Source organism: Paramormyrops kingsleyae, chromosome 13 (assembly GCF_048594095.1).
Source record: "Paramormyrops kingsleyae isolate MSU_618 chromosome 13, PKINGS_0.4, whole genome shotgun sequence".
Lineage (NCBI taxonomy): Eukaryota > Metazoa > Chordata > Actinopteri > Osteoglossiformes > Mormyridae > Paramormyrops > Paramormyrops kingsleyae.
In genome coordinates, this window is record NC_132809.1 from 10485244 (window position 1) to 10503503 (window position 18260).

Consider the following 18260-nt stretch of genomic DNA (forward strand, 5'->3'; position numbering starts at 1 on the left):
GCGTTAAAGGGGATGACGGCAAGTCGTTAGCCGACAGGAAAGACGAAGAATATGCCGCCAAAGACAAAGCTGCCAACTCTCACGCATCTGGCGCGACTCTCAAGCTTTCAATATATCTCGGCAAAGATATATTATTCCATTATAAACCTAAAATTAGCTACATCAAAAGTATTGGGGCAGTTTGCAAACCTTACGGCATTCACAGGGTAATAAAACTTTTACATACATGTAAATGTGTGTGCAGACTTGTCTCGAATTGAAAGTCTCATGACAGCCAGCTGACCAAAGTTGTCAGCCCTGAGAAGAGGTTCTGTAATGTTTCTGCTGAACCGAAAGCATATGAAGCGCTACATAGTGGCCCGATTTATTATTAAAGAATTGCTGCAGTTGACTGAACACCTGGAATGTCCCCTTACCTGAGAAGTTTCTTTACACACACACACCCCTTAGCTTTCGTAAAAGGAAACGATGCGTTAAAAGTAAGCAGTTGTGGATGAATGGAAATATTAAAAATAATCGCACATCGGCATTAACCAGGAGGGCCGGTAGTTTGTCCAGTGTCGGGTACTGGGAGATCGCCATCTTCAGCTGGATCCCAATCTGATTCATCCAGAGCCTTTGGAACTGCAGAATGAAGACTCACCTTATGCTTAAAGTTAAAATGAAATACTTGTGCATTTCAAACAAAAACCAACAGAAATTAATATACAGCATTAGATCCAATAGTGCCATTGGCTGGATTGTGTATTTAAAATTTAAGGCGAATTCTTGGAAAGTAGTGATCTCATGCAGTTTGATTTGAGATGTCAAAACTCAGATGAAAAGCTATGCTTTCCCATTTATTGAAATTTATTTTCCCATTTTGAAAGATACTACAACTAAATTTTGACCAAGGTGCTTCATATTCAGTATTTGTTTGAAAACACCAGGTCCTGTTTGAATGCAGGAGGAATCCTCTCTCAGGTCTACACAGTCGGCAGTAAGTTTATTGCAGGAAGCAGTCAGCCATCAAACTGTTAAAATGCTATTATAATGTCATCCGATGACATCGTTTATTACTTCGAGGATCTAATTTCTTAATTAACTGGTTAGTCAAGTATTTCATGTAGAATTCCTATTGCTGAAATTTAGGATGAAAAATGATAATTTACTAGACATATCTGTATGGGGGAGATGGTATCAGTCATGCCTTCGTCTTAACCTGCTCCTGGTGAGTCAAGCCATTTAAGTACCGGTGTCCATGTCTGCATGTCACTGCTCTGTCTCACTAGACCACCTACTTCAGACCTTACAAAGAGAAAAGTAAACAGCATATCTGTGGCATCATGTGACAGTGAGGTGTGGCGTTTCTACATGCATCCCGTCCCTCTACGTCATGTAATCTCACTCTACCGCCTTTGTGTTTTTATTGTTTTTGTTTTTTTTTTTTACCACGTGCTTTTTGAACATTACGCAAGGCTGGACAAAGATGAGCATGAGCCCTAAGGACTCGGTCGTCGTCGGGTATATATGATCCTGAAATAAGAGGATGAGTCACAAATGATTCCCTGGCCTTTCTAATGGTGTACACTTCAATAAGACTAAATGAGATCCCAGACTAATAATGACACTTACAATTTCCAGAGGACCTAATGCGTGACCTAATGCATGCATATGAGAATTAAAAACGCAAAGCACATGCGTTGGAAAAACAATAACATAACAAAAAGTAAGTTTCACAGTTAACAGATAGCCCACTGTTTAACTGTGTGGTATTTGTACTCAAAGAGAGCATGGAAATCATGACTTATATAGGTAGTGGGGTGACCTTTGTCTGAAAGTCGCAGTGCCTTTAAGAAAGATCTGTATAATGGACTGCCAAGAAAATATCATACTTACCCATCTACTATCTGTCAATTTTAATGCATTGTGGAAGCATCTTTCTTTAATTGTCTTCTAGATTTTGTAGGACGGCACTTTGGCCCCCACACAAACTGCAGTGTAGTAAAGTGCGTATGCATTGGATTGGGACGATTTTAGAGCAGCCATGTGAGTGAGCCAAATAATTTCAGTCCAGTCGAATTGCATCAATGTTCATTATCTGGACAGGCTGATGGTCGATGTCATTATTGTAATAGTGTTATTAGTATATTTGTTATTCACAATAAGGGGCAAAGCTCTGAGTGGGCTACTCTTCAAGAAGACATCAATATTAAGTATACAACCATTCCATTAATATTTGATTTTCCCGTCCCTTTGGAGAAAAAAGATAAATTAATGCAGCTCCCTGTGCAGCCTGAAAGAGTTTTAACATTCTGGTGTTCTGCCTTGTGCAGCTGCTCTGCTAGGGCCTTGCTTTGGTGTGGACGTCCTGCAGTTTCCAGCCCAAACCAGCTCTGCTCTCTAGCTGAAATACATATGGACAATAATATTGGGACACCTGGCCATTACACCTACAGGAACTTTTATGACACCCCATTGTAAATCCATAGGCATCATTATGGAGCTGGTTCCCCCTTTGCAGCTATAACAGCTGCTACTCTTCTGGGAAGGCTTTCCACAAGATTCTGGAGTACGTCTGTGGGAATTTTTGCCCATTAATCCAGAAGAGCCTTTGTGAGGTCAGGCACTGATGTTGGACATGAAGGTCTGGCTTACAATCTCTGTTCTATAGTTCATCCCAAAGGTGTTTGATGGGGTTGAGGTCAGAGCTCTACACAGGCCAGTCAAATTCTTCCACATCAAACTCACCCAACCATGCTTGTATTCACTGGGCTCTTCAGAGCGGCACATTCTTTCACAGATGTTTGTAAACCCAACTGCCTGACTAGGTGCTTGATTTTATAGACCTGCGACAATCTGTCTGAATGTAGTACCTGAATTCAACGATTAAGAGGTGTGTCCCAATACTTTTGTCCATATGGTGTGCATGTCTGCCATCAAACCCCTGATCTTCTGTAGGTAAAGGGAACAAACATTATCTGTCCTCAGCTCAGCTCTTAGGAACCTGAAAGCAAATTGTTTGCAGTCTTTGGCGTGACGCTAATATTGGGACAAGCTGATGGGATACTAGTGGCTTCCATAGGCACGTGCTTTATTTTAGGTAAGTAATCCATTTTCCTTTATGTGCATGCAGTGGTTGTTCAAGAATAATGAACAGCTTAAGACATCATAATGCATTTACAGGAAATTTTATATTTGTTCTTCTATTCTTCCAGTTCCTGGTGTTTTCCATTAAAAAACTGGGAATGAGACTATAATAGAGGTGAACATATGTGCCACCATGCAGCTAGTCTCGCAACAACAGCGAAACCCCAATTATCATATTTATTCTTATTTTATCCTCAGTAGAAGCTGAAACAGGAGGCTCCCTCTGATCGTTTATTATGTCTTATTTATCGTGATGCCAATTAACGCACAGCTGGATCTGAGCGATGTGCGGTCAGAGGGATGCTTGGCTGAACACATGGAGCAGACCCCCCCCCCACCTCTGCCCCCCACTACCCCCTCTGACAATCTGACAGCGGGCTCTCTGCGTGGAAACGCAGCACCAACGAGTCACTCATAAATCAGATGCAGCTCAGTTTCGGATTCGCTACCCAGACTGAGCCATGGTATTAATGTAGCTGCTACAACAGCAGCGCTGGACGCGTTTGACATCACCCTGCACAGCAGATCCCCGTGACCTGCTGCGCTTATCGTCTCTGTATACATAAACCCACCCCCTTATTTATCATTTTGCAATGTGGTGAACTTTAGACCGAAGCCTTTCCGGACAATGAATTTACTGCGTGTATGGGCTTTTCACACCACAATGTTACACCATTTGCTGATGTTCTAAAAACCAGCTTCATTTTAATATTCAAGCCATTCAGATTTTCTGTTTCCCTCTTTGAAGCTGATTTGCATGCGTGACGGTCTTTCTGCCGTGGCTGTACCCCGATCGTTTTATTTACTTTTACAGCACATGCCCTTAGTAGGTCAACCAAAGCATGCGGTCCATTATTCTTTACGTGTGTTTGTGTTACAGCACATTCATAAGGGCTAGAGATCTGCAATCCAACAGAAAAAAAGGAAAATAGTTGTAAGCTTCTTTTGGGAGGGGTGCTTTAAATTACTGGAGCATGCTATTGATTAAATAGCATTCCAAAAAAAAAAAAAAGTTTCTCAAATAAAATCTATACTGTGTGAATTTAGGATGATCCATCCATCCATCCATGACAGCCAATGGCCTGGAGCCTGTCCCCGGAAGGTGGGTAGACTCTGGACAGGACAGCAGTTCATTGCAGGGAACACGCAACACACATACACACACACACAGAGTAAGCCAATCCTGAGGATGAGAGGTCAACGGATTACCCAATGAGCCACTCAGGCTCAAATGTAGTAACTCAGTCACATAACAACAGAGTTTAATTCTTCCCTTGCTACATGCATATAAATCCACACATTAAAATCTGTTTTGATGCCAATCACAGCAGGACTGTGAGCGCTTTATTTTGCTGGTATGTCAGATTCCCCTGTCATGGGCACAGAGTGTCACAGAGCCAAACATCTAAAGATCAGACCGATGGAAGGCGTAACCCCCGTGCCGTCTTATCAGGCTAAAGTAAACAGCAGGCCGGCAGGATGGCCTTGAGTGCAGAGCGGGAGGGGAGGCCTGACACAGCCAGGTCCTGGCGAGGCCTGAGTCCAAACGTTGTCCTTGACTGTCGCTCTTCCTGCTGCCACCTCCAGCCCTAAGGGTGATCCAGGCTAAAGCAGCTCAGGTGGGACCGCGAACCTGCTGAGTATCCGAATCCGGTGCTGCTGACTGACCTACCCGCACTGTAGATACAGCCAAATGGCATGAACATATGGGGCCTTGCCGAACTCCTGCCTATCACCTGGCTCAGTGACGGTCGGTGGTTCCAGCTTGTATGGGGCCCTGGATGGCGCCCTGGATGGCGCCCTGGGTGACCCCCCCGAAATCATTGACCTGACATGCAAATACGTGATTAAAAAAAACAATTGCGTAATTGTCCCATGCACCCCCCCCCCCCCCAGCAAAATGCACCCTGGGCGGTAGCCCATGTCGCATATACTGAAATCCACATCAACCAGTGACAAACCCAAAACCCACACATGGGTGTAAATTAATGGGGGGGGGGGGGTGGGAATTGTAACCCTATAGTGAAAGTCAGTCAATGCAACCACCTCAACCCCCCCAGTGCTCAACCCAAAGTTATACCCTTCTTCTCACACACACTCACTCCCAGTGAACCTGTACTGAATGCTATGTAGACTCAGAGTACATAATGGCGACAGCAAGGTTCCGGAATATCTCTCTAAACAAGTGACACAAAGTCCTATTTTTGCTTAATTACACACTAACCAACGAGTTTAAGAAAGGAACATATAGATTTATGACTGGAAAAACTACTTTATTATCTGTAGTACACATATTGTCACTGTCTTTGTCTGTCTCGTACGAAATGATGCAAAACCAATATGTACACAAGCACTGAATAATCATCATCGTTCATCATGACTCCCCTTCATCGCCATGTGACCCTTAGGAAATTCTGTGCTGACCCTTTTATCACTATTTTAGCCAGGAATGAGCTTCTCTGCACAGCCCCAGACAAACACATCCATATCAGCATAGTCCTTATAAAACCTGTTCTTCCAGTGTTCAGACTGATCCAGATACCTATTGGCAGCTCTGCCTTTCTTACTAGTTCTACATAATTAGCTCTGCCTTTCTTAATTGCTCTGCATAATTTAAGTGAATTAAAATAAAATACCTATTTCACCAGATCTTATGTCTTGGAAAAAAATATTCCGTGCAACTATGTATTTTTTACTGTGTGAAACCTATCGACTGACTTTGTGGCACGATCCGGTTCCTGTGCTTAATAGATAAAATCGCCTTGGTTTCCATGGCAGCCATACAGCAACAAAGCAGAGGGCTGTACAAAGACGTTATTCAGCTTTAAGATGAGAGACAATACTCATGAGTCGAAAAATAAGCCTCTTATTATATCCAAACATCAGTTTTACAAAACAAAGTTAAACGAGTTTTCTTTATTCAAGCAACAAGTTATACAATCAATCTGCAATATCAGTCAAGTACTGACCTCTTGTGGTTAAAATAGTCAATTGCAAGTTCTAAGTTTGACGCTTATCTGGTGAGTTGTGAGCGACAAACATGCTCTCCTGTGCTGTGACCTTGCGGTGTAGTTAATCTTTTTCAATAAAATATTAAAACTTTACTGCACTATTTCTAACCCTTTAAATGAAAATGTTACTTGCACTGAATTTCCAATTCCATTATATTAGTTATAGTACTTATACTTATTATAGTACTTATTAACTACTACATATTTAATAACATCATTTTTATGCACCAAAAAAGATGCCTAAATACTGGAATGACGTTTTCCAATATCTACCCAGCTGTTACTATGATGTTAAGATTTCTGTCAGGTTAAATAAGCTTCTTGCTGATCCTTTACCACTGAGCACATGGTTTCTACCTGAATTTAAAAAGCGAGCCACTTTAACTTCAATCGTGGGAAACGTTCTACCATTATTTCTGCTACTGTTACACCTAGGTAACAACACCCAGCAGGTGGTCGGTGAATCAGTCACTATTACCCGCGGTGAAGAGCATTACGGCTCAAACCAGCGAAATGTAACCTGTAATATTCTCTAATGTGATATTACAGGCCAGACATGATACGTGATCAGGCCTTGTGATGTTGAAACCACATCTGTGCCAGGCATTGTGTGTTTACTGTTTTTGTGGCTTTATTGCATCAGCAGGACTGAAGCCCTTCAAGGAGACCGCTTGCTGTCTCTGACCTGCAGGGGCAAATCTTCTGCTGCCGGCGCCGGTGGAGACAGAGCCGCCTCCCGTACAGCAGACACAATACCAGCTCCCCGATTGCATCACGCGGCGGGGCCTGGATAATTGCCCCACGTGAGACCGCGCACTTGCCCCGGACTCCCCCATCTGTGCCGCACCTGACTGGCCTCGCCGCATGCAATCACCAGTAATCCTTTCACTACCACGCTGCGTTGCCTGGAGACCAGGGCTGTTGGGGCCGGGCCCTCCTGCTAGGACAAAGTAACGTAACACCTTTCTGCCTGATAGACTCTCTCAACGCGCCGTGCCAACGCACTCCAGGAAGCGGGAGGGATTACGTGAATGACAAATCAAGTCATCTTTATCTCGCCACAATGTTGCATCTACAGTTTTCTCCAAAAGCCAATATTCCTTTCCTCATAATACTCGCATAAGCAGGAAATGCAAGGCTTGTTTTGGTGAGCGCGGGTAATGGCAACCAATGGCAACCTTTTGTGTCTCAATACAACTCATCCATCCATCATTGAAGTTTGCTCTCTAAACAGCAGGTGCACCGGGACACAGCGTGGAATCTCCCACCCCCGACATAATAACGCTCCTCACCCATGCGATTGCAACTCCATTCAACACTTGCCAGGCTTTGCGCGATGCTGCTTACACATCATCAGGCATCTCCAGGGAAGGGGGGGGGAGGTCGGATGCTAATTGATTTCTCCTCCGAAGAGAACATTTCATCATGCCTTGTTTTTTAACCCTTGCTCACTCATGACGTCATTGATGCAGGGACCATCACGGGCGTGAGCAGATGCCCTGTGGAAACCTTGCATGGGGGGGTGCAGCCAGCTAACAAAGTGACCGCTGAAGTGTACCAGTCACCCATGCAAGAGGACACAAGCCTTTTTTTCTTGCGACATGAGACAGTGAACAAGTCACCTCTAACAGTCCTCTGAAAACAGTTCCACCAAACTGGACAAAACATAAAATCAACTCGGTCAATCCCAAGGGAGGTTATCACTCATACTCCACAAAGTATTCAATCTCAGAAGTGCTAACGTGTGTTGACCAACAATCCATAGGGCCTATAATAAAGAATGACTCAGAACCAAGCAGCGGAACAGGACAGGACTTTGGGTCTTTCTCACTACTCACTAAGCAGCACAATCACTAGACATGAACTCTGGCCATGAGACATCACTCCCTCCCCGTGACCCCAAGGAGGATAAACAATAGTCCCAGACTCATCACCATGCAATCCGGTGACTAAGATCAGACATGTGCTTCCTCGGGTAAAAAGAATCCTGGGGGAAACTGATTGGCTGTAACAGGTGTCAGATTACATCAGTATTTGCACTATATTTTCCCATGGGTACAAATCAAACAATAATTTTCAGCACCAAAAAAAACAAACGCTTCAGTTAACGCATTATCTTGAAAATTCAAAAATGAAAAGAGCAACAGCTTTTATTAACAATAGAAAAGTGAAGTCATTCCTCAAATTAGTGTCAAAGCTCTCCAAATTATCATCCATAAATCATGTCTTTATACTGAAAACAAAGACTTGCAAAAATATTTGTGTTTAGAAGATTGCAAAATAAGGGCATATTGATATGCTGACATAGACATTGGTGGATCTGTAAGGCATATAAAAGTCAACCATATTTACATATCAACAAATAAATTTAAAAAATCAGTGCATGAGCCCTGTACTGAAGACAGCAGAACAATAAATAAATAACAAGGAATCTCTTGAGTGTTTAAATAATAAGACTCAACCCAGCTGATTCAGCTGACCAAGACAAAGATGAAAGTGAATATCAGCAAAGTCTAAATGCTTGTAAAGAAATTTTTAAATTCTAATTTTTAGTTTGTGGTGGGGGGTAGGTGCTGTCAGGTGTCCCGTATATGAGCCAGAATCTGTTCCCTGTGTGAAGGACTTAGGCAGTAACCAATGGCCTGATCCACCTCCGCAATCCGCCGCTGGAAACGATCCCGGTCGCGGGCCATTTCTTCCCACTGTCCCTTCCTGGACGCCTGGAGGGCAGAGGACCAGGCCCGCATGATGTGGACATGGACGACGGGTGAGAACCTCACCTGCAACAGGGACAGACAGACCCAGGTCAATACAGGCTTACTCACAAGAAAATATATCTTATCTCATCCCTCTGCTAAGCTGTCAACCATCCTGGCTTCACATAACCTATGATAAATCTCCCTGGGCATATTGAGAAACTACAATGTGGAACGTAACCACCATATGACAAGGGAATATTATGATACTGTTGCTGCATGCCCTGACTCACAGGTCACATGTCACTAAATCACTGTCCAGTAATATTTAGCTGTTACACATCACAAGCGCACAGCACTTCAGTTATTTTGGGGGAAAACATGAAACACAGACAGAAATAAACACACAAATAATTTTCAGGGCAGGGTTTTTGCTAGTACAATTACGGGATACACTGATTTGGAAGGTAGTTAATTCTGAGTAAATTTACTTTGGGTATAAATATGCATAATTGTATGCAGGCATATTAACCTTTTTTATCTGTGGTTTGTCTTTTTTCTGAGGCTCCACTGGAACCCCGCCGCCCAGCCTCCTCTTCGTCCAGGGGACAGTCTTTGGACTGTCCCACGACCTTTGGGAGCAATAGTGCTTAAAGTGTCTATTTGGCAAACATGGCTTTGACCTGCAGGCCTTCTGTGAACCATCTGGTTGGGTGGTCTTGTCTGTGAGCTGGGGGTCAAGGTTTGCCATGCCCTGTGCTGGCGGGGAGCTCCGGAGACAAGCCCGAAAGTGAAGAGGGTGGTAAGGATCGTCACCCTGGGAGAATGAGTTCCACAGCTCATCCTCTTCTGAGCAATGGGCTTCATCACTCTCACTACCTTCCAGGCGGTCATCCTGTCCCAATCCATCTAACTCATCATCATCATCATCCTCATGAGCTGCAACACTGGGTGTCTCCTCCCCATGACTGACACCCCCTGAACAAGCTCTTCTGGAGCTGGAGGCGCAGGCCGTGAAGTGCAGGGGGTTGTAAGGGTCTTCTGGGTGGGAGAATGAATCCCAGATCTTCTGGCTGTCCTCATCCTCCTCGGCTGCTGACTCGCAGGAACTGTCCCAACCACTCTCGCTGTCTGAACAGACATGGTCGGTGTCCTTTTGTGACTTATTTTGTAGAGTTTCCTCCTTTTGTGTAGAATCGGGGTTCATCCCATTGCTACTTTCTCCTGTCTCACGTGTGTATTCCTTCTTAGAGCAGGTAGAGATACAAGCAGAGAAACTTAAGGGATTGTAAGGATCATTACATTTTGTAAAATACTCCCACATTGTCTGGTTCTGCTGAAGGTTGGACTCATCGTCATCCTCATCATCATCATCATTATCATCATCCCAAGAAGATTCCTCCAGGTCTTTAGTGCACTCAGACTCAGGTGCTGCTTCAAATACCTCCACAGGTGTGTTATAGCCAGCTGTACCATTTAAGTCTTCAGCCACATGTATGTCCCAATCAGCACTGTTATTCGGATGCCAGCTAGGGTGATGCCCCAAACACAAATCTTCATCAGAGTCGGAGAAGCATTCAGTAGCACGCAAGACAAAATCGTCCACCAAACTGCAGCACAGGTCCTCTGGCCGCAGGCCAGACAGCAGCGTGGCGTGTGAGCCTCCCGCATAGGTGTCCACGCCACACTTGGACAGCATGTTTGTCCCATCAAACAAAGAAGAGAGGATGAAGGATTCAGCCGGACGGTCAGACGTGCTCATGTGCTGGACGTGATGGCCCGTCTCATCCGTGATCCTCAAGTGTACCTCCAGTCTGAACATCTGGAAGACTGCGGAAGATCATTCAAACATTAACAAAACGGCTACGATTGGCAGCACAAAATTGTTAGTTTATCCACATTTTGGAACCAACAAAGGCAGTTGCTGGAAAACTGTCAAACGCACGATTAATCGCCTAATCGTACTTCTCCCATCATGTTTCACAAAACATTCTACCGTCGGTACTCGCCGTATTGAATACGCATAATAGTTAAAATTATGTTTTTTTCTATCACATGAGCGTATATTTCAGCCTGCCTGTTGCGCCAATATGCAAACATATGGTATGTAAGGGGCCAAAAATAACTTAAGAGCGAATCCGAAAGTGACAACCCCCGCCCCGGGTCGTTGCATTTACACTCCAGCAATTACATTCTTCGGTTAGTCACAACAGATATCAGTATCTTAAAGCACCACAGCAAAAGAGAAACTATCTCCTCACCTGCCAGGAAGCTGTAGTAAATAACATGAACGAGAAGCCGCAAATGATCCCAAACAACAGAAAGTATCTGTTTCGTCCAGGGCAGGATCAACATCGCCGCGTCCCCCGAACGCTGCACGGCGGCCCCGTCCGCTCTCTCCTTCCCAGGATCCACAACAGTTTCCATTTTCAGCGATACAGAGCACCAATAAATTCACCAGCGATTCTGCTTATTACGTTTCGAGAAAGTGCCTTGTTTTTCTTCCAGATTACTCGTGTGAGGTCGTACACCGCCTTCATGATTCAGATCCAGTCGAATAAGTGTTATTGTTCGCGGGTAATAATTTCGGGACAGAGTAACGGTTTTCACTTTCTTTTCGTCTATAAAGGCAGCCGCGCTCGTTCCTCCCCTGGAAATGACTAACGTGAGCAAAGGGGCGTACCACCCCTTTTATCTGTCTTTGGTTCAACTAGTAACGCAGGCGTGGTTAGAGAATCGCGCTGTCACTCTTGTGCCACCGTCCCCCTCCCCCATTAAGCAACACCCCTTCCCCTTTTTCCGTGTCGTGTCTGATTACCCGTAAACGGCGCTGGAAACTACAAGAAGCGTCGGAGGAAAGTTCGATGCCCCGGGACCCCCAGCGGTATCTGGTCCGGCGCTACAGATAAGACTGGCGAGTGTAACTTAAAGATGGGTATAAGCTTACAGACCTTAAGACCGTCAGACGTGATAAAATGGTAATAAATGCAATTCGTGAAAATGTGGAATTCTCAAAACCCACAAAAACTGTTGAGGAGGAACAGAACCATTTAAGTGAAATTTAACTGTTCCTCCACTGTAAAAAAAATCGTTGTACAGTTAGAGTTGTAAATACAGGACAGAAGACAGTGACAGAAACATGGTTCTTTCGCCTCCCAACAATAAACAGGTTGACGCCTGATCACCAGTGGTACCCATGAAGAGAGCCAACAGTGTGCTGGACAATGTTTACATTCTTTAGACCAGGGGTCTCTAGGGGTCCTGGAGAGCTACCATCCAGTAGGTTTTCTGTCCCACTTGGTTTCTGATGAGCCACACCTGGCCCTGGTATTTACCTGAGAACAGGCGTGACTTACCAGAAGCCGGGTATGATAGAAAACCTATTGGACGGTAGCTCTCCAGGACCAGAGTTGGAGACCCCAGCTTTAGACAATTATGGGTAATGGACATGATTTTTTGCACTGGGAAACTTAATGAACCCCATGGAAAAATATTTAAATCCACAACAGAAGACACTACGCAAAGTTCTGAGCCAAAATCCACTTTATTTCTTGAAATTCTTGAATTTTATGCCACCAAAGCAGAAGCCGTAGAGGATTCGCTGTGATTTGGAGAGGGAGGGGAAAAAAGAAAGAAAAAAAAAAGTTAGTGCACCTAACCTAAGCAAGCTTTATACAGAGACAATTCTTAAGGGTGTTAGTTGAGCAGCCAAAACATAAGACCAGTTAGGGCCAGACCTGTTACCCTTTCTAGAATCTCTCTAGCTGCACATAACTAGGATTTCGATCTTTAAATATCCACGACGGCGGGTTGCTGAGGCACACTGTTATTATTGTGGGACGTTTCCCCATCTATGGGGAATCAGCACAGCCTTAACTGTGGTCTAAGAGGTCTTCAACAATTCCTGGGAAGGGACATAGAATCATAGGAGTAACTGCTGTTTAATTCAAATAAGGAACTATTTGCAGAGATTAATCACAGAATGAAAGCATTTGCAATCAATCTTACATTTCCTATAGCATTCCTGCTTCGAGTATTAACTGATCTAAAATCCATCCCCTCCCAGTCTGTACCTGTGGGGCCTTTAACTAGTTCATTTGGCATTACTTATTAGCAAACATTAACCAGGTCACAACCAGGACCTTAACCAAATAAGGTATTACTGTCACGGGAAATTGTTTGTACCAATATTCATTTTGACTACATTCAAAAGGAATTTCAGGAACCTGCACTACAAACAAACCAAACCTCCTGTTTTGACTTGACAGGTTCCAAGAATCATCTTCGTAGCACAGGAAAGGCAAATTCTTGTGTGCATATTGTCCATTTATGTAGTAGTTTTCATTTCCAGTTTATAAATGTAACTCCTGTCCTGAACATTTACAGTTTTCTCCCTGAAATTCTTCTGTTCCCATAATAAGATAGATAGTCCAGCACAGGTTCCCCCATGATCAATGGGCTTCAGCTCCCCCATGCTCCTGTAACAGGTCTGCCTTCAGTTTGACCTTCATGAGAATCCTTGAAGGTGGACATTCGAAGAAATGTGGAGCTGACCAAACTACAGCAGCCTCTAACACAAACCCCCCTGGCACACGGCCGACACCTGGGTCACACACACACCGGAGAGGCATTTTGTATGAAGGGGACTGGCAAGGTTGGCACAGTGTCACCACTCTGCTAATTTACCTTCAGACTTACTCTAGCACGTCAGACATACCTTAGTTCTTATAGTAGAGAGAACCAGGAAGTGAAATGTGCAGGGAGAAATGGTGACTGTTTTTACAGTCATACCCCTAACAATTGCATCCATCAGCATGTCCAAAAGATTCGGTTCATCCATACGGTATTAAAGTGTGGAACGCCAAGGTTCCTTGACATCTGACGCTCAGTAGAAATCACCATAGACAAATGTCTAATTCATAAATTCAATACATACTACTTCCAGTTGGGTGCAAGGACCCTCTTAGTCTTGTAATATCGGGCCAGCCGGTGGATCCTGCTCTCAACAAGAATCAGCCGGAATTTGGCATCCTTGTCCTGCAAAACAGTTACAATGCGCTTTCAGGGTTTGTTACGTGGTGCAAGAGATGTGTGAACACATGCCCTGAACTGCAGTCTTCTTCCCATTCAAAAATGGTTCTCAGCCTGATGTTTCGTTAGAGCATATTCACACCATATTAGCAGGATGAAATCAACCATTAAAATGAACAGGAGCACCACAGAATGAAGACCATTTAAAGGGGCTACATTCCAAAAAACTACAGTACAAAGATGTGAGATGTTTCTGCATAAACAAGTGAAGGACATCTTCTCAGAAAAAGGCTTACAAATTGTATAATATACAGACGCTCCCCGGGTTACGATGGCCTGTTTTATAATATTTCGACTTTACGATGAGTAAATGTTTTTCACTTTCAGTACACCATTCAATAAATCACATGAGATATTCAACACTTCTTTTATAAATTAGGCTCTGTGTTAAGGATTTTGCCCAACTGTAAGCTAATGTAAGTATTCTAAGCATGTTTAAGGTAGGCTAGGCCAGGCTATGACATTTGTTAAGTTAGGTGTACAGTACAGTATTCTCCTTACGATATTTTCGCCTTACGATTGATTTGTTGGAACGTAACCCTGGGAAAGGCTATACATAAATGCTGAAATAACTGCTGGTTCTTCAATGGCCTGGTGTGGTATGACACATTAGCAAACAAACTGTTTGCACTCAGTTTAACCTATGTGCTTCCAATGAATTTGTCGTTAATTTGGAATATCATCATTCCCCACACCTGTCGGCCTCTTTTCTGGAGCCTGCACTGAACTGGCACTACCTCTTCGACCAAGAAATCACAATATAAAACTTAAGTGCAGAAATGTAGCAGCTGATATCTTAAGTAGTGATGTATTTCTGTACCAAAGGAGGACATCTGTTGACACTTGGGTTTGACTGTACAACATGCAAACATTTACCAATCCAATCAGATTGCATTTAGTTTCTGAGAACTCAAACCTAACTTCACACACAAAGTCCACTCTGGATAGCACATTAAAAAAAAAACAAATAAGAAATGGGAAAGAAACTTCTGTAGTGACCTAAAAAGTGCAAGTTCACTAACTAAAAGGCCAAAAGGATAGCTACTGTTACTTAATTTTAACAGCAGCTGACAATTCATCTAAACTTAAAATCTCAAAATCTATCTGAATTTGTCCACTACACAGCCTATAAGCAACTTCCTATCCACCTTAACAGGACCAAAAAAGCCAGCACATTCTGTAATGATGGAAAAAGACTGTCTCTCCAAAGTACTGACACAGACCAAGACATAATTTATACCCTGAGCTGCTGCAATTCAGCATTGTCAATATTTTAAATTGACAATTTTTTTTTTATGAAATTACTTTGATTTCAGAAATGCTTCATTACAACAGATGGCTTCCTTCAATATCACTATGTAATTGAAATTATCACAAAACAAAAAGGTGTTTTGTACACTGTACACTCGATGAAATACCACAGAGGCACTATGGCCAAGCACCTGAAGAGTAAACACACAGGTGCTATTCTGCATGATGGACCACCAGAACAGGCAAAACTGCTGTAGGCGCTGTCTATTCATGTTTATTAACTTAGCATGTAGAGCTTTTTAATCTTTATAGCTGTTAAATACACTCATTATTAAAGACAAAGTTGTCTGCCTGCTATCTTAGAATGTGAATAAGTTTTTGAGAAAATATTTAGACTAAAATCCGGGCTTATTCTACGTGGATTGATGGTGCCAGTGTGTCTGTTCGTGCGTGTTGGGCTTGCTGGGACCAGTGTTATCCTAAACTAAAGCTGAAAAGAAAACGGAAACTCAAAACAAAAATAATTTAACTGAAATAAAGATGAAAACTATATTTACCAAAAAAACATCAGATTTCAATCTGCAAAAAGTACCGCCAAACTACTGTCTTTTTTTTACTTTGTTTATCCACGGATGTCCACGTTGTTGTGGGGGGGGCATAACTTGGCCAATATTAAGATTTACCTTTCTGTTCCTTTCCAGGTGCTTCCTCACAGCCACGGCCTTCTTGATCAGGTGGTAGAGGTCCTCAGGCAGGTCAGGGGCCAGACCCTTGGACTTGAGGATCCTCAGGATCTTGTTGCCTGTGACAAAGCGCACCTGGGCTACTCCATGGGAGTCCCTCAGGATCACACCTGGAGAAAGACACGCCACACGGCATTAGGAGGGTTGCAAAGTGACAGAAAATTTCAGGAAACTTTCCAGAAAATTTCCAAGGAAAGCTGGGGAATTTTGGAAATATTGATCTCCGTGCAAGCTGTCAGATACAGCAAAGAAAGTAAACTGTATGAATGATAACATAGAATGACTTGATGCACATGCTTATTTGAGGGTGTTTTTACACACACATTACTACTCAGATGCACCTGGTTACACAATGATATTATTTCTGCTGTCAAGATATTTAAGTTCCCTCTTGTAGGCTAACCTAATAGTAATAACCTAAATGAAGACGTTTTATTTTTTATGGATTTTTCCCCCAAGCTAATGAAAAGCCATACCGATCTGGGAGGGAGTCAGACCCTTCTTGGCCAGTTTGAAGATCTGCTCCTTGACATCATCTGATGTGAGTTTCAGCCACTAAAAAGGTAAAAAAAAAAAAACAAAAACAAAAAACACTTTAGCATAAACCTAATGAACTATTCATTGAGGAAATAAACATGAATGTTTATATACTAGAACTCACCGTGGGCACACTTCGCCTGAATGGAAGTGCCGACTGGGACAAGCCCTTTCTGTAATACAAATGACATCATACTGATCAGAGATCCACACTGCAAACCATAACGGAGACTAAGCGCCAGGTGTCTTGACTGATGCTAGGCAGGCAGCTTCCCATTCTGAACGAGCCGTCTGTCAAACAAGCAAATTCATTACACGTTACTAGTGCGCTATTCATTCAAAATCCAGGACGACCGACCGGTATCCGAAGCTATGTATTTAATCAAGTAATTTTAGTTCGGAAGCAATTATGGCCGCAAAACCTTAGTTCATTGTGGAAAACATTGCAGATTAAGAAGAGACTGGGAGTAACAGCATTAATCCGCGTTACATGCGGCCATGATGCGCGCAGCTAGAAACAGGCTGAACTGTGAAGGTACAAAGGAGAAAACAGTACCCATCGAACAAGGCAATCAGTATACGCTCCGTTTGGAAATTTCTTTATGACAGTTCGGAAAAATTACACAGGAGGACGCATTTACTAAGGAAAAACACACCGGCTTACCCGGGAGCATGCATGCGACCCATGATGGCGTTTTAACGGAAGAGACCGGCCAACGCCGCAGAAACAGGGATGACGGCCTGTTCCGGAAATGACGCACTGAGTCATTTGTGCGCAGTCTCCGAGTCCTAATTGTCGCTTTTCGCTCCATCCCCAAAGCATGGCCGCCTGATCGCTGAAAAAGGAGTCCCTTGCCCGATAAGGCCCATGGAGGTGGGGCGCAGGATTCGCTAGCATTTCTTACTTTAGTAACACTATTATTAGAGTGGGAGCCAAGTGTATAACTTAGTTTTTAAATAGTATCCATACTTTTTAAATAAGTTCTCGATGTTCTGGTCCGTCCTAGTATGTTTTTTTTAAAACACATTTAATCCTAATATATGCAAATTTAATGCATGTCATGTGGAATTATATATTTACAAATTAACGAGAACATTAAAATGATATCCTACCAAACTTATAGTGATACTAATGATAGGTCATTGTCTGGTCAAAAATAGATACTCCAAAGTAAACCTAAAAAATAGGGACGTATGCAATATGTTATGCATCATACATTTTAAAGAATTCAAATATGAGAAAAATCCGGGATTTTTTCCCCCTGAAATTTCACATTGGAAACAGAAGCGGTATCAGTGAATAAGTTCAGAAAAACGCTAAAAGAAATAAAATAAGGGCAAATATTGCAGTCTGAGGGCTGTGGTATGTTCCGAAGTGCGATAGAATCCACCAGGTGGTGCCCAACAAGCCTTATTATATGGTATTTCCTGCTAAGCAGTGCCTTTTCCTGTCCCCATGAACAATGCCTTTATATACTGGCAAACTATTACATTTTTCAAAGATGGAAATATTGATTTTCTTTTATGAATTTAGCCAGATTTTCCATCTGACTCAATACCAGGCACAGACTTTTACAATAGAAAACTAGCAATTATAATGTTCAACTTTTTTTTGCATTCCCTAAATCATTCACTTTGTACCTCTTAGACTTTGGGGTTTCAGAGCCCACTCTGCAAACAATTGGCACAAGACAGGGAATAACCCAGGATGAGGCACCAACCCGTCCCAGGTTGGTCACTGTGCTACCCCCACGTTGTTTTTTTAGTAGGTAATGGATGTAGATTTTTTTAAAAACACATCC

General features: G+C 43.0%; 2 protein-coding genes and 1 non-coding gene across 3 annotated transcripts; all 3 read right to left on the minus strand.

Moving 5' to 3' along the window:
* Positions 1–8244: 8244 nt before the first annotated feature.
* LOC111842400 (protein phosphatase 1, regulatory subunit 15B-like) lies at positions 8245–11594 on the minus strand. Its single transcript, XM_023808969.2, has 3 exons — positions 11098–11594; positions 9369–10666; positions 8245–8920 (listed from the first exon to the last, which is right to left on the minus strand). Exons 1-3 carry the CDS (start codon positions 11261–11263, stop codon positions 8717–8719), a joined length of 1668 nt encoding a protein of 555 aa, XP_023664737.2. The 5' UTR covers positions 11264–11594; the 3' UTR covers positions 8245–8716.
* A 767-nt stretch (positions 11595–12361) lies between these two features.
* On the minus strand, positions 12362–17232 carry rps13 (ribosomal protein S13). The gene is made up of 6 exons (XM_023809313.2): positions 17123–17232; positions 16583–16631; positions 16398–16476; positions 15862–16031; positions 13773–13873; positions 12362–12437 (listed from the first exon to the last, which is right to left on the minus strand). Exons 1-6 carry the CDS (start codon positions 17143–17145, stop codon positions 12404–12406), a joined length of 456 nt encoding a protein of 151 aa, XP_023665081.1. The 5' UTR covers positions 17146–17232; the 3' UTR covers positions 12362–12403.
* LOC111843057 (small nucleolar RNA SNORA19) lies at positions 13467–13596 on the minus strand. Its single transcript, XR_002838052.1, has one exon. It is a non-coding gene; the product is annotated as a small nucleolar RNA SNORA19 (small nucleolar RNA).
* Positions 17233–18260: the final 1028 nt, after the last annotated feature.